The sequence below is a fragment of the Trachemys scripta genome, chromosome 2, assembly GCF_013100865.1.
Source record: "Trachemys scripta elegans isolate TJP31775 chromosome 2, CAS_Tse_1.0, whole genome shotgun sequence".
Classification (NCBI taxonomy): domain Eukaryota; kingdom Metazoa; phylum Chordata; order Testudines; family Emydidae; genus Trachemys; species Trachemys scripta.
In genome coordinates this window covers 149,098,265-149,123,688 of record NC_048299.1, presented here as the reverse complement: position 1 = coordinate 149,123,688, position 25,424 = coordinate 149,098,265, and the positions used below count along the sequence as shown (strand labels likewise).

Below are 25,424 nucleotides of genomic sequence, written 5' to 3'. Positions count from 1 at the left end.
ATTTTCATTATACCTTTAATTAAGAAGGCACAAAATAATTACATGATCCACCAGAATTTTTGAATTGTGTCCCATTAGCTGTGCATAATGCTGGCACCAATATGGTATTCTTTTTCCTAATGGTGGTGTGAAGTCTTCTGCGGTAAATGACTTAAGAGAGATTGGTACTCATTAGCAGGAATGCTGTAGCTTTTATGGTTTCCCAGGTGACTGCATCTGTGTATTGTATTGAATCGAAGTGTTAGGCCCTCAACTGATATAAACTGGCGTAGCTCCATTGAAGTAAATGGAGGTGCATCTAATTACATTAGCTGAGGATCAGGCTCAATATATTTATATAAGAAAGGGGAAAGAAAGTACTTCAAGATACTAGACTAAATTCAGACCTGTGTTAAAAGGCTAAAAGCCCACTGGCTTCAGTGGATTTGCGTTTGATTATCTGGGGTCTGAATTTGGCCATTTACTTTCACACCTCAGTTGGACAACATAGTTTTATTAACACACTTATAATCGTGTATAACCTAGCCAAAAACAGCCTATCTACATTTCTGTATAGATAATGATAATGTGCAACATATCAAACAATAATAAATTCATTCACAATCCCTGAAGTTATGAAAAATGTAGATTATCTAACAAAAGCCAAGATGTCCTAACACTCAGCTATCTTTAGCTTGGAGACTTGAGAATTATTATGGCCACAACCAATATTCTTAAGAACCCATATATTTTTGATGGTGTGTGCTCTGGTCCAGAAATCAAAGGGCCGTATCATCAGGTGGTATAAATGGGCGATGGCTCTATTGGAATTAGTGGCGCTCTGCCCAGTGACATTAGCCAAGGATCTGATCCAAAATACATTAAAGCACAGTCATCTTTTCTTCTGGTGTGTAGAATGATCCTGCCTTATGCTCAGCCTACATTATTAGCGAGGCAACTAGGACCAGCGCATTTGGTATTTTCTGTACTCTTAACTATCCAGGGATAAAAAGGGAATTTAATTGTTCTGCATTAAATGGCATGTGTAGTTCTGCAGACTAAGAGTAATCAAATCCCTCTCTGTCTCTCTGGCTGCCTATGGTATTCCACAGGCATCTATCAAAGTAGTATCTTATTGACAGGGTGCTCCATGCTTCCGGGCTTAAAATGACCACTAGGGACATCAGGAAGAGTTTCCATTCTACTTTACAAAACATTTCACAGTTAGGTCTTTAGGGGCAGCATAGCCTAATCAACAGGGCAGACCGTGGGAGATCTGGGTTCTGTGCCAAGCTCTGCCACTAACTTGCTGTATGGCCTTGGGGAAGTTACTTCACTTTTCTGTTTCCCCTTCCATTCTTTGTCTACTTAGTTTGTTAACTTTTGGGCAGAGAATGACTCACGCTATGGGTACGGCTACATTGCAACCAGCAGTGGGATTTATAGTTCATGTTGTTGTGTTTGCGCTAGCTCGCTAAAAATAGCAGGGAGGATGCTGTGGCACAAGACTCCAACACCAGCTGTACGAACAAGTATGTACCCAGGAGGATCAGGCAGGCTTGTGAAGCCCGGGTCATGGTGTCCTCATTTTAATTTTTAGTGGGAGTACAGCTCGCGCAGGTAGGTCTATACAAGCTGCCATTCACACCCCTGCCGCGGTATAGACGTACCCAATATGTCTGAGCATGTGCTAATACAGCACCTAGCACAATGAGGCCCTGATCTTAGTAGGGGCCTCTACAAAGTATTGTTGTAATAACAACACCCCAATTCAGGTAAAAAGTCCCAGTGATTTGCTGGAGTAAAGACGGCCAGGTGAAGCCCAAAGAGTGAAATCATGAATTTAATCTTGTCGCCTAAGTGGAGTGAAGTGCAAGGAGTAGAAGCAAACAAAAACCATGAAAAATAAATGAGATTTAAAAAAAAATAAATGTTGAGAATATTTTAAAATCTAAGGTGTTTAATTATTAAACTTGCTATGTCAAGTGCTTTGAGGTCCTCAGATGGAAGGTGCTATAAAGTGCAAAGTATTGTTACTATTGATGATCATTTAAAACCCAATCCTATGTATAGTTGTTTGAGTCCATCAAAAATCAGGGCTTCTGATTTAACTTCACAGTTGGATTTCTCCACCACTGGCTCCAGTCCTTTAAAGAACAGGCATTTGAATAAAAGATCTGTCCCCCAAAAAGGTCAATTTGAAGTTTTGAGGCTGCTAATATCATGATAATGTGTGATGATTCCATAAAGAAAAGTGGTTATATAGTTATTATTTGTATTATAGTAGCATCAAGAGGTCCTATCAGGTCCCATTGTTCTAGGTAGGGTGACCAGATGTCCCGATTTTGACGTCAGGTACTTTGACTGCTAGTATGGTGCTCTAGCCACTATAACACACTGCCTCCCACAATACCTCACACTGCCACTCTCAGATAGAATGTTCTTTTTCTATCAGTCATTCATTAGTCTGTATGGAATAACTGGCATATGCTGCAGCAGACAATTACAATACAATGTAATTGCAATTAAAAATATATACGGTCTTGTGTGTGCTGCTCACTTGATTTTTCTGCTTAGAGAGAGATCTGAAAATACCAGGCAGCTCCATTTATTGTTACCAAAACTCTTGGTTATGCTAACACATTGGAAAGGTTAATTAAAATTAAAAACTGTTTGAATCTGGTTTCATTGCAACTCTGGTCTTCCTGTAAGGCAAATTCTAAACTCCTCATGTAATAATAATTATTATGGTAGTGCCCAGAGTTCCCAGCCAAGACTGGGCCCCCATTGTGGTAGGCACTGTCTAAACATGTTGTAAGAGACACTCCCTGCCCCAAAGAGCTTACAGTCTTACAGACAAAGAGTGCAAGGGGAAATAGAGAGGTGAGGTGACTTGCCCAGAGTCACTGGTGGAAAAAAATGGAGGTCTCCTGACTCTCACTCCAGAGCCCCTTTCACTGGACCATGCTGCCCCACCTTGGCTTGGCCATATGACCGCTTTGTGCCTCAGTTTCCTCCTTTATAAAGGGGAATAATAATACTTCCCTATCTCAGAAGTGCGGGGAGGTTGTTAGGTTTTAGGCGATCAGTGTTTGCCCTTTGTAACAGGACTTTATGAAGCAAAGCACTATTATGGTGAAAGTGCTGCTACTAATGGAGGTCAGCTTCTAATCCAAATAAAGATGAAGGTTATTTATTTCTCCCTTTGTGGCTTTTTCCCTTTGCGCTGTATGAAAGAAGCTGCCATCAGGCAGAGACTCGGGATCTACCTTTGCAGTCCTCTTATTCCCATTGAAGTCAGCGGGCTTGTTGAGTGCTGACTGAAGGAAAGTTGGATGCTCCAGATGTCTAGTTATCCAAAACTTCTGTCCTAGCTGCAAGGATTATTAGACCATCACTTTGTTTTGGCACAGCCAGCTTTTGGGAGCTGTGAATTCAACAGCTTTGGTGGGCTCCTGATTAGAGTGTGCAAATAACATGTTTTTCGGCTCACATAGCAATTCCAAAATAATGAAAGGGGGGGGGGGGAGAGAATAGTTTCACGTTGAGCCAAAAACAAAATTGTTCAGAATTTTCAGTAAATTGAAAATTAAAAAAAACAAACAACCTTTCTTGTCAGACTAAATGTTTTGTTTGACCCAAAACAAAATGTTTTATTTCAATTTCGACCATGTTAAAGGTTTTTGACGTTTTAAAAATATAAAATTGAAGGAAATTTCAAAACAAAAAGTTGTTTCAAACCAAACAAATTAAAATTGGGGTTTGGGTTTTTTTACACAATTTATCAAAACTGACCCAAATTCACAAAATGTTTTGGTGTTGCTGAATCTGCACTTTCCACCTAAACATTTTGCCCTGCTTTGCCCCTGATTTGGGGAGAGTTGATACATAGACCTTTTTATCTTTTGATCTCAAAGTGCTTAACAGTTTGTTGTCCCCATTATACAGGTGGGAAAATTGAGCCACAGAGTCCAGAAGTGACTTGCTCAAGGTCACACAGCTAGTTAGTGTCACTCAAATATGATCGGGCTTGCATTTTGATTAGGAGTGACTGGGAGAGAAAGGATCAAGGGGTGATGATCAGGGTAAAGGAGCAGAAATGGGGTGGGAAATAAATGGCCTGGCTTTCAGAATTGCTTTGCACCTGCAGGTCCCATTGACTACAGTGGGATTTTGTGGTACTTGGCTCTTCTGAAAATCAGGGCATTAATCTAAATAACTTACACACAGCACCTGTCAATCCAGTAGATAGCATAGGTAGGAAGGATGGTAAATGCACTAGATTGGGACAGATGATCTCTCTGTTCAATCTAATCCAAATAAAGTTGCGGGTTGTTTATTCCTCCCTTTGTGGCTTTGCTTCAGACTTCCTGGGTGACCTGAAGCAACTGTCTTAATCTTTCTGTGCTTGAGTTCCCCATCTGTAAAATGGGAATAAATAATACTCCCTTTTTCTCTCTTATCTGTTTAGACTGTAAGCTCTTTGGGGCATGGCCTGGCTCATACTATGTGTTTGTACAGCACGGAGCAGAATGGGGCCCTGAGGCGCCATTGTAATACAAATGAATAACAATAGTTAATAAACACAGACTAGGAAAGCAATTCTATTTTAAAACTGTATCAACACGGAGGGACTAAAGTGGATTTAACATGCAAGGAAAAATAGGTTCCAGAAATAGTTCTGCAAACCTGCCAAATAACTGGGGTTGTTGCAAAATCCTCAAGCCCTCATGATCATGCTTGCCCATCCCGGCAACAAATAATGACTAACAGGACATTGTACAGAGCACAAACAATCCTAGACTTTGGAATGCTAATGGAGCCATTGTGCAAAGCACAATAGAGGTTGTTTCAAACAGCTGGAAATGCTGTTCCAAGTTTAATTTGTTACAATTCCTGTAATTTCTCTAGCCTTTTTTCGATAATCACTACTTGCAAAATAATTACACAGAGAAATGACTTGCATATTCTCCCAATGGATCATAATCATTTGTCTGGCTACTGAAAAACCAAACAAAATCTGAAAGCTTCCCGGATCCCTCTTTAAGACACCAATCCATATGATAGGGGGATGCCACACATTCTGAGAGCATAAAGTCTTCTATTAATTACTTATCACAAATTTACCAATTCACTCATCATTCCTTCTGATGCAGAAAAGAACCAGGTCTTTGATATGGTGCCAACAAATACCATTTGGACTAAAGAGGCTCCACTGTTTGGGCCAGTAGGTGTAAATTGGCATTGATCTATTGTGGAGCTTTACACCTGCTGAAGAAACACTTAGGGGAACAGGCTTTGGCCTGGTCCCCACTTAGTCCGGACTTCGGACTAAGGTACGCAAATTCAGCTACGTTAATAACGTAGCTGAATTCGAAGTACCTTAGTCCGAACTTACCACGGTCCAGACGCGGCCGGAAGTCTCCCCCCGTCGACGCCGCGTACTCCTCTCGGCGAGCTGGAGTACCGGCGCCGACTGTGAGCACTTCCGGGATCGATCCCAGAACATCGATGGCGTGCCGCCGGACCAGCCGGTAAGTGAAGACTAGGCCTTACTCTTCCTGTGTATTTACAGTGATGATGGGGCACAAATGGGGAAGTGATCGAGTGCTTTTTGTGCTACTGCAATACAAATAATATGAACATAGTTTTAAACGATTAACTTGTTTGATCAGCTACAAGGCAGTCTTCCAGGTCTGGCCCAAATCTGTTACAGACAAGGCTCTGTCTAATTCCTCATATCCTTTGTCATATCTGTGGCATGTTCAATTTGATTCCGTATGCAGTAGGGTTGTTGGAGAGGTGAGACGTTATTTTGGCAGCAAACTCTGCATCCCAGCTAGAATAACGTTAATATCCCTGTTCTACATAAATGGTTCCCTCATTTGAACTCCTAAAGGGAAGCTTCATTTGGGAGCAAAACTGCGAAAGGATCCAAGGCCCAACTCCTAAATATCTTTGAGGATCTGGACCTAATATAGCAAGAATCAACCATCTTTGTTCTAAGATTCAAACACAAAGGAGATTCCCATTCTTCAGAAGATCTGAGAGAAAAGATAAACTTCATGGCATTGATACCAAATGATTTTTTGGTGGAGAGATCCACCCAGATTTTTTCTTCTCAGTCACGCAGTCAGAATTTCCCCCAATATAGCAGAGTAGTTGAATCCACTGTTCATATTCACAGTTGACATGAGTCTGTTACAACTCCCAGCTAGTTCTTTAGGTCAAGCTGTAGGAGCACATGCTTTAGCTCTGGAAGGCCTATGTTCAGTTGTAGTGATGACCAAAATGACAACCTTACAGTACTTAGATTGTGAGCTCTTCGGGGCAGAGAATCTTTTTATGATGTTTGTACAGTGCCTAGCACAACGGGGCCGTGATCTCTGACTGGGACGCTGAGGTGCTTCTGCAATACGTAAGAACATAAAAACTGCCATGCTGGATCAGACCAAGGGTCCCTCTAGCCCAGTATCATGCCTCCAACAGTGGCCAGTACCAGAGCTCCAGGAAGAGTGTACAGAACAGGGCAATTTTGGCAAACTTCTCCTCCCAGCTTCTGGCAGTCAGAGGTTTAAGGTTGCCCCAAGCATGGGGTTCCATCCCTGGCCATCTTGGCTAGTAGCCATTGATGGACCTATCCTCCATGAACTTACCCAGTTCTTTTTTGTAACCTAGTTATACTTTTGGCCATCACAACAATCCATGAAAATGAGTTCCTCGGGGTAATTGTGCATTGTGTGAAAAAAGTATTTCCTCATTTGTATTAATCCTTCTGCCTATTAATTTCTTTGAGTGACCCATGGTTTCTGTATTGTGCGAAAGGGTAAATAATACTTCTCTATTCACTTTTTCTACACCCTTCATGAGTTTATAGACCTCTATCCTATCCCCCCTAAATCATCTGTTTTCTAAGCTGAACAGCCCTAATCTTTTCAATCTCTCCTCATATGGAAGCTATTCCATACCCTTGAACATCTTTGTTGCCCTTCTCTGAACCTTTTTCCAGTTCCACTGTATATTTTTTGTGAGATGAGACTATCGTAACTGGACACAACATTCAAGGGGTGGGTGCACCATGGATTTAGTTAGTAGCATTATGATATTTTCTGTCTTATTTTCTACCCCTCGCCTACTAGTTCATACAAAGTATTAGTAAGTAGTAGTAATAATAACAACAGTTACAAAAGTAGGGGAGCTTGTCTTATGTGATTAGAACAGCGATGGGCCTGAAATGCTTGGGATAAATTTCATCTGTCCTAGGAATATGGGCATAGAAATCATTCTGGGTGTGTTATGTATGCCCCTCTATACCTGATCCAAAGAGCATATATGTCTGTGAAATCTTCCAGCCAGAGGCTGGGACTTTCCAAGGGGTTTAAGGGAGCTAGATTCCCGGTTCCCATTGAAAGCCATAGAAAATTTGACTCCCAGCCTTAGTGCTTCAGCTCAGCCTCGGGAGGTTCAGGCTTTAACTCTGGAGGTGGTAAGTTCAAACCTTGGCAACAACAGCCCTTACATAAGGGTCTGTCAGAACCGTCTATGTTTCTCATGATATTAAGGGCAACAACAAAAAATTAATCCAGAGACAAACACTTTGATTTGCTTTTATCCACTTGTTTGCACAAATGGAAAATAAACCCTCCACTCAAAACCTCAGATACTATTTATTCAGAATGTCTGACTGTAGAAGCTGAAAACAGTCATAAGATTGTACCTCATCATCATAGCTTCTTTGACCCCCGTGTGCATTTAAGTTATGCCGTAACATTTATTAGCAGTCAAAAGAAAATAACCCCTCCCGCACTAGTGACAGAAGGTCCCCTATGTAATTGATAGCTATTAACGGCAGATATTTCTTTCATCACCTTTTGGGAGGGACAAATGTATCGCTACAGATATTTACCAACTTACCTCTAATGCTTCTAGCACTTGATAGCATGTGGGTGGAATGCTGTACTCACATGGCATGCCAGTCAATGCTGCGCTGGTGCAGCAATCTACATATGCTGATCAGGGCCCTAGTTATGAATGAGTGAAAAGTCTATTGGCCCAACCTTGCTTCTCCTGAAGACAATAAAAAGACTCCCATTGACTTAGGTGACAGTAGGAGCCGCTAATGGGGGCGGCTTATTAGCATTTATCGGTCATCTCACATGTCTGTTTTCCTAGGAAAAAAATATAAAGCTTGTTGAGTGAAACCAATCTGTTTCTAACTTGCTTCTCACATACTAAGACTGTACTGTTGTGGAGTTTCCAGAACTACCAGGGAAGGTTTAAATCCACCCCGATACCTCCTTTCATTCCACTTCAAAATATATGTTGCTGTTCTCATGCCATCACAAGATGTCTTTATGGGAAAAACTGTAATAGGGATAAAACCAACAGGATGTTGTAGAACGGGTCGGCAACCTCTGGCACGTGGCTCACCAGGGTGCTTACTGTGGCGAGCCGCATGCCAGAAGTTGCCGACCCCTGTTGTAGAAACTCAGCAGGGTCCTATTGCAATTATTCAAAAATCCTAGAGATTGAAATAAAGAGATCCTTTTCACTTGAACCATCCTGTAATTTATAGTGGGAATGTAATTCTCTACTACATTTGATTGGATAGTCCAAAAAAACCTATTGAGCCATATCCTCAGCTGGTATAAATAGGTGTAGCTCCATTGAAGTCAATTGAACTATGCTGATTTACACCAGTGGAGGATCTGGAGGTGAAAGAGATTCTCATTCTCTATTAAATTCTATCGATAGGACCTGAGATGGTATCGGAGTGGGCATGTGCGTTTGAAGACTGTGGTCTGAAGGTAAACACAAAGAAGACTGATGTTATGCAAGTAGGGGATACGGAAGAAGAGCTGGTGAGTGAGATTTGAGGAGAGAAGCAGAATCAGAAGATTTTGTGCACTTGGGAAGAACACGTAGTGCCTCCGAGAGAGATTTGGGGCATGGAAAGGAAGAACCCAGTGTGCATGGGTGGCAGTGAAAAAGGTGGCAGGAGTACTTTAAGTATTGGCAGGAGCAATTAAGTAAATAACTGAAAGGAAGAAGCGTAGGCTCTGCCTGCTCTATTGTTTGGAAAGAGGGAGTCTTACAGAGATGGAAGAAAAGAAGACATAGGTAGTAGAAATAATAAACTGAGGAGGGCAATGGCAGGCAAGCAGAGGGTAGACAAAGTACACATGGAAGAAAGTAGGAAGAAGATGAACTTGTCACTCTCATTGATAGCCTGGAGAGCACGTGTTGGAGGTGGGTGAGACATGTGATAGCAATGGAGAAGAACGACCAGCAAAGAAAGCAGGGGAGGAAGAGGACAGCAAGATAGGACATGGAAGACTGAGGGTAGGATGGAAACTCTGTCAAGGGAAGTTTGAAGAGAAAAGGCCTGGAACTTGAAGACCTACGAACCCATGCCATGGACCGGAAGGAGTCGTGAAGAATAGTGGGCACCTCCAATTCCGTGTAGGGTTTGGCCTATCTACTGGACAGTGTTCCTTTAACATGAAATGCACTCTAGTGCAAAGGACCCGCACAAGCCCGTATGCACCATTTTAAGCCTCATAGAGGCAAAACCTGACTGCAGCCATGGCAGGTCCAGTGGCCAACAAACCACTGTGACCGTGCTGAGCAAAGGGTGGGCAGGATTAGTATGGGCTGTCAAGGGCCATGCACCCCCTGCAGGGCGTGACTCCTTGAGTGGCATGGGGTGGGTGGGGGCAGACCTGGGAACAGGCGAGGCACAACTATCTGCTTCTGTGTTTATTCTCCCATCCCCCACCACACTGGGAGGGTCGGGGAGGGCTCGAGGGGGAGAAGAGGGCTTGCATAAGGCTCTGCAGAGGCTATTTCAGCTATTGCACAGGAATAGCCCCCATGGAACAGCAGTGCAACTACTCTCCAATCTTGGGGAAGAATCCTTCCTCCTATCACGAGCCTGGGTGTGGAGGCAGAACATTTACTCTTTAATTTGGGATTTAATTGGTGCCTAGGCTCTGTGCATTGGGTAATTCCACCCTCGATGAGGGATGCATAGGGCCACACTGGCAAAGATAGGTCTGGGATACTAACATTCTTCCATTATCCCTCACTCAGCAATTTCCAGGACTTTGGGTGATATCAATGACCTTAAGCATCCCACTCCTTTGTCTGCTGTCGGGAAGGTGGCATTTAGGGTTTGGGCTGACTGGCAATTCCCCTCTGCTTAGCATTTGGCAAGAAGGATCTGGCAAAGAGCTTGTTCATTACGGTGTCTTCTAATTTTAAGTTTCCCAGCCTGCTGCAGGCAGAGCCCCACCTCTGGAGTACAAAAGGAATCAATAGACTGAATTCCTCAGCTGTCTAAGTCTTCCAGAGCTGGATGCATTCCTTCCCTTTCCACAGTGTGTGGGCAGGATTTATTTTTTGGTAATAGCATTGCTGTATCACAACAGGGCTATGCCACAAGCCACTAGGACGTCACAAATTAATCCAGTCCATTCATTTTAACCTAGTAATTCACGACCACAGTTAACTTTTCATTGGGATTTATTGGTCTTAATTTAAAGTGTGTGGATTTAGGCAAAACTAAGGCCTGTAAACAAACAAAATAGACTCCAATACAAAACATCTTTCAGAGAATACTGGTTTCTAATTACCATGATCCATTAAGAACAAGGACACATCGTTTTTAAGATGGTCAATGTGAAGAAAGGCATGGGCTGTCAGCTCATAAGCTACATTTTCTTTTCTAAGTTACTATTTCAAGAAAGTTTAATAATTGTTTTTTAAAATCATGTATCTTCTGAGGTCTTTTAACTTCCAAAAGGAAAAATCTTGGGCCAGACCCTCAGCTGGTGTAGCCCCATGTAGCCCCATTACACCAGCTGAGGGTCTGCCCTCTCAACTTTGCACAGAAGGGTTAGAGATGGGGTTGTGATCTGGGAGAGGATGAGAATCTGGATGTCTTTTGCACTGTTCAGATCTTGTGTTCGGGATCAGCCTATTATCCAGCTATCTAATTTCTTCATCTGTGTTGTTCTGTGCTAGGAAGGTTCTTATAATATGGTGATGGGAAAGAATCTCTGAGCATCTCCATGATATCGGCAATAGAGGTGCCAATGAAAACTAGCATTATGGGTATCTTTATTCGAGAGAGAGAGAGTGTGGTCTAGTAGGTAGGGCACTAAACTGAGTTTGTATTTTGGCTGTGCCACTGACCTACTGTATGATGCTGGCATGTCACCTCACCTCTGTGCGTCTGTTTCCTCTCCCTCCTTTTGTCTCTTTTGCCTTTATAAACTCTTTGGGGATAGAGACTGTCTTACTTTGCACAGTGCTAGCACAATAGGGTCCTCACCTCAGATGGAGCCTCCAGGCATTGCTATACTAATAATAATTTATGTAGGACTTGAAACCATAACCTCAAATCCAAAACCTCTTGAATGATGGGAGTGGTCCGATCTGAGGTTTATACACATTGTGTCCTGTACCTGGCTGAGTGCTTTGGCATTTAATAAATAATAAAACAAGGCTACTAATATGTACTGATCAGGTATACTGTGTATGTGACTTTGCAGCTAATAACATGCTTCTGCTTCTTTACAGCTTCCTGGCTTCATGGTTTGCTGATGCCAGCATTTTACTTCCAGGTCTCCAGTAAAAATGTGCTGAGATGTCAAAACTTCCCCCAGTGCAGCAGACCAGGGAGGGGCAAGTTAATGCATTTAGTGTTTTCTATTCAAATTGTTAACAAAATATTACACAGCACAGTAACAAGTTAATCATGTTGTTACTGTGACAACGAGCTGCTTTATCATTTGTTACTGATCAGGTATTAGCGGATTGGAGCATTAACCAGTTTAAGGCTTTCTATGTCCCTGGTATATTCAGGAAAAGGTGTCTCTTTCTCTCTCCACTCTACTTTCCCCTGCAACCTTAGAGCCTAATGTACAAGAGAGGTCCTGGTGTTCATTTCTTTGAGCTGGTGTTCCCTTTAAAAAGATGCACTGCAGTGATACACTAAAGCAGTTTTTAATCTCTTGTGTTTGTGCTTTGTATGTTTGATCTGGAAGGATCTTGTGATCCAAAGGGCCTGATTCTTGCAACCCCCCTACTCATGGACTTAGCCCCCAAATCAGAGGTGTCATTTTCTATGGGGCAGTTGCTCCCCCGCACCCAACCTTGAGTTTTCGCCCTGGACTTTTCATAGATCTATATGCTCCATTATGTCTTCTACTTTTTGTGCCCTCTCCCCAGACTTTGCAGGATATAATATAATCATATACAATGTTTTGTACGCTAGCATAACTTTGTTCTCTCCCCCTGGAATTTTTCTGCAATGACGCCCCTGCCCCAAACGGGTTACTCCTGTGAGTAACAAGACTTGCAGGTTCAGACCTATAGGGCTTTTATAGTTTGTACTGAATTTAACAGGTACAATTCACTTGTTAATATCCTTTGTTAGCCATTACCTGGCCCATACAGACCTGTAAACAGAGATGGATTTGTGTCTTCTGTCCATGAAAAAAGTTTCTTGCCTTGTCCTCTCAAGCAGCTGTCCCTGGCACTGATGGGATACTGGGTTAGATAGCGACAAAAAGTCCTGTGGCACCTTATAGACTAACAGACGTATTGGAGCATGAGCTTTCGTGGGTGAATACCCACTTCGTCAGACGCACGTGGTGGAAATTTCCAGGGGCAGGTATAAATATGCAGGCAAGAATCAGTCTAGAGATAACAAGGTTAGTTCAATCAGGATGAGGCCCTCTTCTAGCAGTTGAGGTGTGAACACCAAGGGAGGAGAAACTGCTTTTGTAGTTGGCTAGCCATTCACAGTCTTTGTTTAATCCTGAACTGATGGTGTCAAATTTTCAAATGAACTGAAGTTCAACAGTTTCTCTTTGGAGTCTGGTCCTGAAGTTTTTTTGCTGCAGGATGGCTGCCTTTAAATCTGCTATTGTGTGTTCAGGGAGGTTGAAGTGTTCTCCTACAGGTTTTTGTATATTGCCATTCCTAATATCTGACTTGTGTCCATTTATCCTCTTGCGTAGTGACTGTCCAGTTTGGCCAATGTACATAGCAGAGGGGCATTGCTGGCACATGATAGCATATATAACATTGGTGGACATGCAGGTGAATGAGCCGGTGATGTTGTAGCGGATCTGGTTAGGTCCTGTGATGGTATTGCTGGTGTAAATATGTGGGCAGAGTTGGCATCGAGGTTTGTTGCATGGATTGGTTCCTGAGTTAGAGTTACTATGGTGCAGTGTGTGGTTGCTGGTGAGAATATGCTTAAGGTTGGTGGGTTGTCTGTGGGCGAGGACTGGCCTGCCTCCCAAGGTCTGTGAAAGCAAGGGATTGTTGTCCAGGATGGGTTGTAGATCACTGATGATGCGTTGGAGAGGTTTTAGCTAAGGACTGTAGGTGATGGCCAGGGGAGTTCTGTTGGTTTCCTTCTTGGTCTTGTCTTGCAGCAGGAGGCTTCTGGGTACACATCTGGCTCTGTTGATTTGTTTCCTTATTTCCTCGTGCGGGTATCATAGTTTTGAGAATGCTTGGTGAAGATCTTGTAGGTGTTGGTCTCTGAGGGGTTGGAGCAAATGCGGTTATACCTCAGCGCTTGGTTGTAGACGATGGATTGTGTGGTGTGTCCGGGATGGAAACTGGAGGCATGAAGGTAGGCATAGCGGTCGGTGGGTTTTCGGTATAGGGTGGTGTTAACGTGACCATCACTTATTTGTACTGTGGTGTCTAGGAAGTGGACCTCCTGTGTAGATTGGTCCAGGCTGAGGTTGATGGTGGGGTGGAAGCTGTTGAAATCATGGTGGAATTCTTCCAGAGTCTCCTTCCCATGGGTCCAAATGATGAAGATGTCGTCAATGTAGCATAGGTAGAGACTGGGCGTGAGTGGACGAGGGCTGAGGAAGTGTTGTTCCAGGTCAGCCATAAAAATGTTGGCATATCGTGCGCCATGCGGGTGCCCATAGAGGTGCCACTGGTCTGGAGGTATATATTGTCACCAAATTTTAAATAATTGTGTGTGAGGATAAAGTCACAAAGCTCAGCAACCAGTTGTGCTGTGGCATCATCAGGGATACTGTTCCTGACAGCTTGTATTCCATCTGTGTGTGGGATGTTTGTGTAGAGAGCCTCCACATCCATGATGGCTAGGATGGTTAGATAGACCACTGATATGATTTGGAATGGTGATTCCAATGGCTTGAGATAGTAAGATGCTGTGGACAGGGATCGTATGTTTCCTTTGTGTGTTGTACAGTGCTGAGCATGCTGTGCATAACAACAGTGTCACCAGCACTTGCTCTAGTTATTGTTTTCCTTCGCATGCCAACTCTCGGAGTCTGATGGTTATGCGAGAATCTCAGCTTTAATTTTTTGTTAAAGTAAGTTTCTAGCTCCCAGGCAAAGAGAAAACATTGAAAACAAGACCCGAGAATGGTCTTAAGGCTCAGAAACCGGAAGCAAAGAAATAGAACCTAAGTGGAATTATTGTTTTATAAAAGCTCATGATTGTTAAGCCAATCTCATGAATTTTGAGGCTTGATTCACAGTATTTGAACACTTGGGGTTGGCAATGCTGTAATAATGAATGTGATCTGGATGGACCAATGGCCCTTAGCGTAACCCCTGCTTCTTGAAGATTTCCAGGGAGTCAGAGATGCAGAATGTGGATGCCCCTTAGCTACTTGGGTATTTTTTGGGAAGAGTGGAACAGAGCATCAGACGATGTAGGTGTTCCCGGTGGAAAATGGGAAGGCCTGGTCAAGTCTGAACCCTGTATTTCCTTGGGTTGCTATTCAGGCCTGTCAAGAATTTTGGAGCCACGGTACTTAAAGTTTGCTGGAGCCCCACCCCCTCCCATTTCACCCCAGTTACAGATTTTTCTGGGGGAGCCCAGAGCTCAGGCCCCAGGTACAGTTGTCCCTCCCTTAGCCCCCTCTCCCCAGCCCTGTTGCTATTATTAAGTCTCAAGCAGCACCTTCTCCTTAGCGCAAAGGAAGGTGGAATGGGCGAGATGGACAAAGACAGAGTGTGCTGTATTTTTTGCTGCACCCACTCTCCAGGAAGAATTTTCCTATTTGATTTACTGGCTCAGCACTGGGGAGGGTTGTGTGTGTGTGTATGTGTGTGGAACAAAATAGTAGCATCCACATGCATATTCCTTTCAAAATAATGATCTGAATTTCAAAGTCACCGAGCATCCGGTGGCTCCCACTGGGACCTGCAGGTGCTCAGCATCCCTGAACATAAGGCCAGCCCTCAGTTAGAAGCCAGCTCCCTATTCTGACGGGCAAGGCTTTCTTTAGCCCAGGGTGATGCATTATCTCTCCTTTCCCTTTTTTAAAAAAATGCAACTCCCTCCCCCAATTCCCTTGCAAACCTGCTGCCTGATTTCATCCAGCAACCGCCCAGCGTGCAAGCTTTCGCAGCAGCATCTTCAGCCACGCCAGCAGAACGGGGGGGAGAGGGAGGGGTGAAACCCACCACCACCATCATCCCACTCCACTGTGGCTGGTGGAAAGGGGCGTGGGCGGCTGCGGAGCTCTGGCCCCCTGGAAGGGGCTTTGCTTTGCCCGATTTCTGACAGCTGCTATCTGGGGCATTGCACAGGCAAAGGGGGCTGGATCTTGGGGAGCCCAGGCGCAAAGCCCTGTTAGGACCAGGAGGGCTCAGCAGCATCCAGGGAGGGGGGATGCAACGAAGCCCCGCTCCCGCTCCCCATTGGCTTTGCCGCCTCTGGAGCCTAGGCAGCATCCCTGCCTGTCTCCCCGCTTGCAGGGCGCTGTGCACCGCCGCGGCGCGAGCTCCTAGCTCGCGCCCGCCCCGGGAAGGGCGGCTCCTTCATTGCGCCACTTTGCATGTTACCTCTCTTCTCCCCTCCCATTGCACAGCGGCCGGGGCTCGTTTGCATATCCAGGACGCTGCCAGCCAATCCAGGCCAGAGCCGGGTGGCTCCCCCCAGCTAGACAGAGTAAAAGGGAGTGGCTGAGGGCGCATGCGCTCCCGCTGCCTCCTTGTGCTCAGGCTTTTATTGCAACGGGTTTTTTTTTTTTTTTTTTTTTTCTTTTTTCCGCTCTTTCCTTTGGTCTAAATCTGGGGCTGGGCTTGGAGCGGAGCAAAGAAAGGGAGACACGCAGGGGCTCCGATTTGTCCCCGTTCCTGCGATTTGCAAAGAGCCGGGCAAGCTCCACCGATTGCACTTTTCCTCCCCTGCAGACCCAACCCTCCCCATCCACTTCCTTTTGATTGCAATTGATATTATTATTTTTTATTTCAATAAAACGTTTGCAATAAGAAAAAACAAACCCAGCCCAATTTTTATTTTGGGGGTTGTTTGCCAGGAGACATGTCTTATCAGGGGAAGAAAAATATTCCACGGATCACGGTGAGTTTAGCTACATGGGGAAGGAGGGGGAGGGGTGGTGGGGATTAAGCCCTTTGTGTGTTTGGGAGGTGATTGCAGGGGTTTTGCAGAAAGATAATAAGATCACGCTCTCGTGCAAAAAGCTTCCTTTGCCGCAGCATCGATCGAAGCCTTATATCAAAAAAAGAAGAGGATGTGGGGCGAACAATGGTTGCCTGGAAGTTGCATGAGTTAATAAAAGTCGAACCGGATCTGGTCTTGTGTTTTATCAGCCCAGGGATGCTGCTATCCTAGCATGGATCCTAGCAAATGGATGGCAGATTTATATATGCATGGGTGGGAAGAATTGACTAAGAAAAGCTGGCTCGTGGGTGTATGATCTAGATGGGGCTGTCTTCATAAGCACTGACTGGGGAAAAATAGCGGAGTTGAAAATGTATCTGATATTTTATGGCAATCCATTCTGCTTGTAATAAAAAGGGCGGATGGGGGTGGGTGAGGAAGTTAATGGTAGATGCAAAATGACAGCGGGGTGGGGTGGAAGAAGGTAGGATTGGTAGGGAAGAGGGTATGGAGGAGATTTTAAATTAAACATAAACCAGATTTTACAATCTGGGTTTAAAATATGGCTCAGGAATAGAAATATCTGCAGGGCAGAGCTTCTCCACTACTTGCTGGTTTTGTGGGAGGAGAGGGGAGATTTGGCTGGACTCTGAGGTTTTTTCCCCCCCCCCCCCCCTCTGGTATGATTGAAGCAGCTTTCTCCCACTCTGCTTATACAAAGAGGGCTGTGATTGTGAGGAGCTGGGGACAGTGTTTGTGCTGCTCCTCCAGGAGGTAATGGCGCTGCTCCGATGAGATGAGCAGATGGGGCTTGTTCTTTTCATCTTCCATCCTCCTTCCCAGTGCAGCGAAAACAATGCTTAGAAAGAGGTGGTGGTGGTTGTGTTTTTTGTACTAGTATATGAAAAACTCCCCACCCTCTTTAAGATTAGGTTTAGAAATGAAATAGGATTTATTTCTCTTCACCGGGAATATTCTCGCAACACACAATTCAGTCCACGGCTCAATGAAATCTGAAGGGAAAAGAAAAGGAGCAGTTATATAAAAACCTACGTTTTCCCATTATTATGGGAACTGATCACAGTGCAGGTATCACAGATTCAGGGATACTAACTTTCTGCAGCATAAGTGAGGCAGTTAAAAATGCTACATGTTTATTTTTTGACATATAAGTTTGCACTATTTGTATCAGTGTAAAAGCTTTCCTTTCTTAGACCTAAGGACACACCCATCGTAAATCTTGTTCCCGAGCCTTAGAGGTGGAAAAGTGAAAGATCAGCAGTAGTGGATGGATGATATTAGGTATGACATTTGGATGTGAGCTGTTGAATTGGATAGCTATGTTAAACAGCATTTATGCAGGCCAGTGTATTTCACTGATTGGAATGTGATAAGACTGAATCTTTAACTGGTAGAAAAAATTAGTCGCCTCTCACTGAGAGTCCAGTGTGTTAAGGTTTTAAAAAGGCTAGTCTAGATTTAGAGAAAGTTGAACATTACTGATGGATGGTGCTGTGGGTTTTAAGTGAACTGGTGTATTGTTTTTTTCATGAATGAACATTGCAGTTATTTGGGTTGGGATGAATAACAAGACAAAGAATAGTATCAGAGGGGTAGCCGTGTTAGTCTGGATCTGTAAAAAGCAACCAAGAGTCCTGTGGCACCTTTAAGACTAACAGATGTAGAAGTGGGTATTCACCCACGAAAGCTTATGCTCCAATACTTCTGTTAGTCTTAAAGGTGCCACAGGACCCTCTGTTGCTTAAGACAAAGAATAGGAGATGAGCCAGATTCTGATTTGATTTACTCCGATATAAACACAGTGTGACTCCACTGAGATCAGTCTGTGTAAAGAGATCAGAATCTGGCTCAATGGGTAGGGGACTTTCACCTGAATCAGCAAGGTAAATATGAACAAGTGTGGTACCAGTCCTTCCGACAAATACAAACTGCATCTGTGGTTTCATCCAAAGCCCATTGAAGTTAATGGAAAGTCTCCCGTTGATTTCAGTGGGCTTTGGATCAGCTTCAGAGAAAGGTGTTTACTAGCACTAGGTTATAGAACAGCATTACAATGTCCAAGGCTCAGTTTTGTCATTATTTGTATGTTTCCCAAGTGACAGTGGATTTAGGACTTTCTTCTGCTCTCATTGTCATCTATGGCAAAACTCCTATTGATTTCAATAGGATCAGGCCTTGAATGGCATAAGAAGGCTGAATTGGAGGGAATTAGTGAGGTGATTCTAGGAATGATGAAGGTGTGGGACAACTTGCTGTCGTATACAAGAACCTGGCATTTAAAACAAGCAAGTTTTTCAAGCCCCATGTTGCTTCGTTAAGCGTTATTGGCACAACTTATTTTGGCATCCTTAGGGAGCCAAAGCTCTCCATTAACTTTTACCTTAAATAAGAAAAAAGGACTGGAAATGGAAAAAAAACTTTTATGATTTTTGTACAGTGATATAAAACTAGCTGTAAATGTGAATCTTAAATGCCTTGGACCAGATTCTCAACTGGTGCAATCATTGTAGCTCCATTGACTTCCAAAGAGCAATGCCAATTTATAACACCTGAGAATGTGGTCCCCTATCTTAAATTAGATTGTAGTTTCTATGGGGCAGGTACTGCCATTTTCTATATGCCTGCATTGTTCCTAGCACAGTGCAGCCCCAATTCTGACTATGGCCCCTGACTGCCACTATAAGAGTAATAAATAATGCAGCTAAAAGCATGTATTCTAATTTTATGGGCTGTGCATCCACATGTTAAAGTCATGCACTTTCCCCTCTTTTAAATCAGCCTTGGATTTCCTCTATGGACAATAGTATGTTAGGCCTGGGGTTATGAAATGTCATTGATTCTGTATAAAGGAAATGGGGAAAGTATAAGCAGTTTCTTTTCAGAATATATGCAAATACATTTCTGAGAGGTAAAGGAGAACTTGTAAGGTTTAAATTTAGTGCTGCATGATACATGTGCACTTTGAATTAAGCATTAAATATATAGGCACTTAGTGTTTTGAGGAAAGAGGATGAATATAATGTTAATGTCCCACTTTCCTTCTCACCTAAAGATCTTTAGAGTATGTGTTTTGATATTGTGCACAAGTACTACAAAATGATGCATATGTTTTTCACTTACCATAGCTGCAAAGGAGATGTGTAACCTAAGCGAATATCTAGAAGGAATGGCTTGAAAGCTGCTCATTGGAATTACCTTTCTGTTTCTACCAAACAGCAATTTAATTTGAGGGAGGTTTAATAATATGGCTTCTTAAATCCTTATCTTTAAGTTAATTTGCTAATGTGTGTTTGTTTTCATTAGATTATGCAGTAGCTGTGTAGAAACACAGTAAAAGATCCACTGAACTAAAACCTTGCTAGACTAGGACTAAATGGGTTTGTTTGTGTTGTGTATCCCATGGCAACAGACTTTTGGTCAATTTCTCCAACTGCAAGTGTGACTCAATTAGCCAAGTGGTGACTTTAGGATGGGTGGATTTAGGAAGTTACGCCTACAACAAGGTTAAAAATAAGAGATGTGGTTAAAAACCACTCTCTGCTTTTTGGGAAATAGTGTTTAGTGCTTTTGTGGGGGAGAGGGGGTCAATGATTTTGTTTTAATTGGTTGCTGGTGTAGTTAAAACAAACAAGCCTCAAAACCAAACTTCTTTTACATAGAGAATATAGTTTGCTCTTGGATCATTAGAGTGATGAAAGCACTTGCAAATGAAATGATATTTTATCTTTTCAGTTGAAAGTACTGTAATTGACTTGTTTTTTGACATGCCCTTTGAATAATGCAAAGCTTGTTTCCCTCTCCTCTTTTATCTCTGAACTGATGCTGCAAACTGTCAGTTTACTTACAGACTAATTATGTATTGTTCCATGTTTTTTTTGTTTCAGAGCGATCGTCTTTTGATCAAGGGTGGTAAAATAGTTAATGATGACCAGTCTTTCTATGCAGACATTTACATGGAAGATGGGTTGATAAAGTGAGTGCAGCCTGATACAATGATGTGATTGAAACTAGCAAATGTAATGTAAATGCACTGCAGAACTGCAAGAATAACTCAGTCTTGAGAGCTATATTAGAAAGCAGAAATAAATGAATATGTAATGCATAATGGGGTGCTTGATTGGAGGGATTCTAAAACCAAGGTGTTTAAATAATAATAAAAAAGTACTATACATTCTAATTAACATAGTCATTAAAGCTCTGGTCTAACGAGGTACTTAAGTACTTGAATGATTTGAGTTCAGTGGGACTACTCGCATGCTTAATTTATGCTGGTCATGTGTTTAAGTACCTTGCTGCATTGAGGCCTAGGAAATTCTCAATCCAGAGCCTAGCAAACTGACTTGAAGCCCAAACCAAATCTCAAATCTTCCTGTTAAAGACTTTCATTGACTTCAAGGGGCATTGGATCAGGCCCCTTTCAGGCTCACCTTTTATGTTTATAGTTCTTACGCATGTAATTCTGGCACATTAAATGTATTACACATTTCCTTGGAATAAAACTCCTAGGGAAAAATGGACTGGCCAAAGGTTACAAACCAGGAATTTTGCTTGTTCTGGCTATATAATCAGCACATCTGCTTTCTTAATCAGGGCTAGAAGTTGGAGGAGCAAGTGAAAGACACCTAATTAATTGTGATGTGCCATCCACAGTTCGGTGTGTAAAAATAAATCCTTGCAAAAGCCAGACTGAGGGGCTTTGGGGTCTCATCAGGAACTTGGTAACTAACATATGTGCAGGTTTATTTTTGTGGTTGCTGTACATATGTTTTAGTGTGAAATAAAGTAGATAGGATACATGCAGAAATTCTTGCAGACCCTTCCAAAACATGAAAATCTAAAAATTACTGTTCCATCCCAGAGTGAATTATTGCACTGGTAGTTAATGGCCCACTTCAACTCCCTTTGAAGTCAATTTCAAGACTTCCACTGACTCCAGTGGGATTTTGACTAGGCAGAAAATAAAGAAAATGTGATACACTGAATGCCAGCTTCGCAGCAGCGTACCTGCGTATTGCTATTGCTCTGTTGTGTTGTGTTGTATCAGTGATACCTGTTAAAGGGTATTGTATGCAGACCATGTCGCTCACTTGAGACACGTTTCTCGTTATATTCATGTGGTCTAACATTTGTAACTCACTCACTGATTGACATCTGTTTACCTAGGCAAATTGGAGAGAATCTGATTGTGCCAGGGGGAGTGAAAACCATTGAAGCCCATGGCCGGATGGTGATCCCTGGGGGAATTGATGTCCATACCCGCTTCCAGATGCCAGGCCAGGGAATGATCTCTGTGGATGACTTCTTCCATGGAACCAAGGCTGCCCTGGCTGGAGGCACCACGATGCTCAGTAAGATAGAGAGATATGTATTCCCTGGGAAGTTGGGGGGGGGAGGGGGTTCCCTTTGCTCTTTCGAACAAACCATATCTATAAGCAGGGAACATAATTTATGGAAAATATCAGTGTATTCACCTCCCAATGTATGTGTCATTTATTGGCTAGAGTAGGGGACAGGGAGTTGGGACTCCTGGGTTCTATTCCCTCCTCTGCCCCTTGGGTAAACTCCCTCTCAGGGCTGGGAAGTGGAATACAGGACTCCAGGGTTCTGTTCCTATTTGGATCATGTAGCCTTCAAGTCAATGGGTCATTGACTTCCATGAGGATAGGATCACACCCAGGCTGGCTGTGGGACCTTGAGGAATTTTCAGTGGGGATTTTGCCATTGATGTCACTGGCTGCAGGGTCAGACCTTTATCCTTTCTGGGCCTCAGTCTCCCTGTCTGTGTAGTTGCTATAACGACAACATCTTCACAAGGGTGTTATGAGGCTCAATTGGTGTATTGTTTGTAAAGTGTTTTGTCATTCTTGGGCCCCAGAGGTGCTGTGCTGTATAAGTATACTATGGGGGCACTTCACATGGACCTCTTGGGATAAATATTTTAGTCCTCGTGGGAGGTAGAGGCTGATCATACTGATGAGGCACAATGAGTCAATGCAAATTACATGTACTGTGCAGCTCTCAAACTCAGACCTCTTTTTTAGGTGCCTAAATGTGGAGGTAGGTGCCTAGCTTTAAGCATCCAAGTTTCAAAATTTTTGGCCCTAGGTTTTGTTCCTGATTTTAAAAATTCAATTGAAATACACCCCCTCTCCCTCCAAATAATTAAACATTCTTTCTAGTTCTTGGAATTACACCATCATATTAGTGTGTGGGAATCAGGAAGTGAAACTGACTAAAATCTCTAGGCCAGATCCTCAGCTGGTCTAAATGGCTGTAGTTCTTGGTACCTGTGGCCATTTGTATCAGCCGAGGATCTGCCCCTATACACGAATCATTCATATTTATGTTGTTCTAGTTGAGAAAAAAGTAAAATATAGTTCAGTTCAACTGATTAGTTTGTGAATTGCCATCGGACATCCTGCAGTCTGTTGTCCTACGTGAGCATTGTTGGCTTTGCAAGCTCTTCTATGCTGCCTCTGCTGGTTAATGCTGTGGCATATGCTAGAGCAGCGGTCCGGGGCTGCAAGCAGGTTTCAGGGGGTCCGCTAAGCAGGGCCAGTGTTTGGCTTTCTGCCTTGGGCCCCAGAGAGTCTAAGTCCCATTGCATGGGGCTTAATCCCGGGGCCCAGAGCCCCGCCATCTGGGGCTGAAGCCTAAGCCTGAGCAACGTAGCTTCGTCAGCGTCCCAGGCAATTACCCTGCTTGCCACCCCCTAAAGCCAGCCTTGGCTTTTATATGCAGAAAACCAGTTGTTGTGGTACAGGTGGGCTGTGGAGTTTTTATAGCATTTTGGGACGGGCCTCAGCAAGAAAAAGGTTGAGAATCTGTGTGCTAGCATACATATTTTACGTTGCCAGAATTCTGGCTTCTCGGAACAAAATTTTTTTTAGAAAGGGAAAGAGAATTCTGCAGCAAAACTTATGAATGAGATCAACACTTCCTGTGACCGTTAGTGCATGCAGGTAGAGGAGAGGCTCCACTACTGGCTGAAAAATGATTATCTTAGGTACCTGTGTGGGCCCCCATTACATTAAAGATTCTGAAATGCTCTGATATTATGGTAGGGAAGTGGTATTATCCCCATTGTTCTAATGGTGGTCTGAGGAACTGCAAGACTAAGTGTCTTGCCCAAGGCCACATAGGAGGTCTGTGACAGAGCCAGGAATTGAATCAGGGTCTCTTGAGTCCTACAAAAGCTGCCCAAGCACTTATTTTCATATAGAACCTGTAAACCCACTCCTTTCCCCCTATCATGAGTGTTCTTTAAAAAATTCCCATTGGGAAATCCAGCCAGTGGGAGGTGTTAGTTCAGAGCATCCCTGCTGCTGCCCGAGGGCATGCAGCAAGTTAGTAGCAGAACTGGGAATACAACCCAGTGGTCCTGACCGTGCATTTTAGCCACAAAACCATCCTTCCCCTCCATCCCTCATCTTCACCCAGTCTCAGAGAAAACAGCTTTCTTGTCTGCATTTAAACCTGCCCCTGCCATGTTTGCAACCCAAACAGAGCAGCGCTGAGTTAATTTGAGAACCAGAAAGTGAAACTGACCATTATTATAATTAATTTGCATTGTGATAATACCTGTGTGCCCCAGTTGTTGAACAGCGCCCAATGGTGCTAGGCGCTGTACAAACACAGAACTCAAAGAGAGCCCCTGCCCTGAGTAACTTACAGTCCAAGTATAAGGCAAGAAACAACAGATGGATACTGATCATAGACAGAAAGGGGAGCATAAGTTAACAATGAGATGATACCGGTCAGCAGGAGAAGCAGTGGTCATGGCTTAACAGCTGTGTAATCATTCGCTAGAAACACTAGGTGGGTTGTATAGCAGGCAGTGGTGGTCCCAGTGGGTATAGCATTGGCCTGGGAATCATGAGGCTTTGGGTTCTGTTCCTAGCTCTTCCCCTAACATTGGCCAGCCACTTCACCCCTCTGTGCCTCCATTTCTCCTGTTGGGAAAATATCACCCTTTCATAAAGTGCTTTGAGATCCATGAGTTGAAACACACTGGATCAGGGCTAAGTACTAATATTATTAGTCTTATTTTCCTTGCCCAAACTGAGCTACATGGAGAACATTACATTTACAGAACTCTCTTTGATTTTGTTTACCTGACGAGTTCTTGGAGACACAGGTAAGGAAATTTGCCTTTTAAAGGGTGACTTTTTTAACCTGCTATTTTTCATGTTATTAATTAATCCTCTCCCCAGATGATTAATTGGGATGAATAATAATTGGGCACTAGCCTAGGACTTGGGAGGCTACAGACTTCTATATGACTTTGGGCACTCCACTTTAGGCCCTGACCCTTAAAGGTATTTAGGTTCCTAACTTCCATTGATACCTTTGAGTATCTGGCCCTAGTCTCTATGTGGATCAGTTCCCCATCTGTAAAGTAAGGATAATAGCCTTTTCCACCATCTCACAGAGGTGGTGTGAGGGTAAATATATTAAAGGTTCTGAGGTGCTCAGATACATGGACCCCATTACTGTAGTAAGTACCAGAAAGAATGTGCATTTGGGGGTAGCTAAGAGTTATTTGGTATTAGATCCATTTTGCAGATGGAAAAACTGACACAGAGAAGATGAGGAGATTTTCAAAGGCATGAATTGGAGTTAGTGCCATCTCCTGCTGACTTTCAGTGGGAGTTGGCTGCCCTAGTGCAGTGAAAATCCCATCCTCCCCCCCAGTGACTTGTTTTGAAGTCATACAGTGAGTTGGGGCCAGAGCTAAGAATAGAACCCAGGTGTCCTGATTCCCAGAGCTCTGCACTAACCCCAATAGTAACATATATAGTATAGGTAATGGTCCTCATTTGGAGGAAAAATGAAGGGAACGTGTCAGCATGGCAAAGTAATGTTGTTGTCATCAGACAAAGCTTTTCACCCAAATTTTCCTCTTTGACAATGAGAGCATTGTGGAATATGAGTTTGGAGAAATGCAGCCTACGGCTTCATTCATAACCTTCCCCATTCAAGCCTTGAATGGGGCAAGAAG

The 25,424-nt window shown here is 43.4% G+C and overlaps 1 protein-coding gene across 5 annotated transcripts in view; it reads left to right on the top strand.

The window, feature by feature from the left end:
- The window catches only part of DPYSL2 (dihydropyrimidinase like 2), a 96,978-nt gene that overhangs the window by 1,971 nt on the left and 69,583 nt on the right, over nucleotides 1-25,424 (top strand). For 2 of the 5 annotated variants that reach the window (XM_034761815.1, XM_034761814.1), the window contains exons 1-3: nucleotides 16,039-16,360; nucleotides 20,308-20,396; nucleotides 21,587-21,771. In XM_034761815.1, the coding sequence (XP_034617706.1) occupies nucleotides 16,322-16,360; nucleotides 20,308-20,396; nucleotides 21,587-21,771 (313 nt within the window). In that variant the 5' untranslated portion in view covers nucleotides 16,039-16,321. Of the gene's footprint in view, nucleotides 1-16,038; nucleotides 16,361-17,624; nucleotides 17,705-20,307; nucleotides 20,397-21,586; nucleotides 21,772-25,424 lie in introns of those variants that run through there. The other 3 variants (XM_034761811.1, XM_034761813.1, XM_034761816.1) reach the window with 2 other exon arrangements.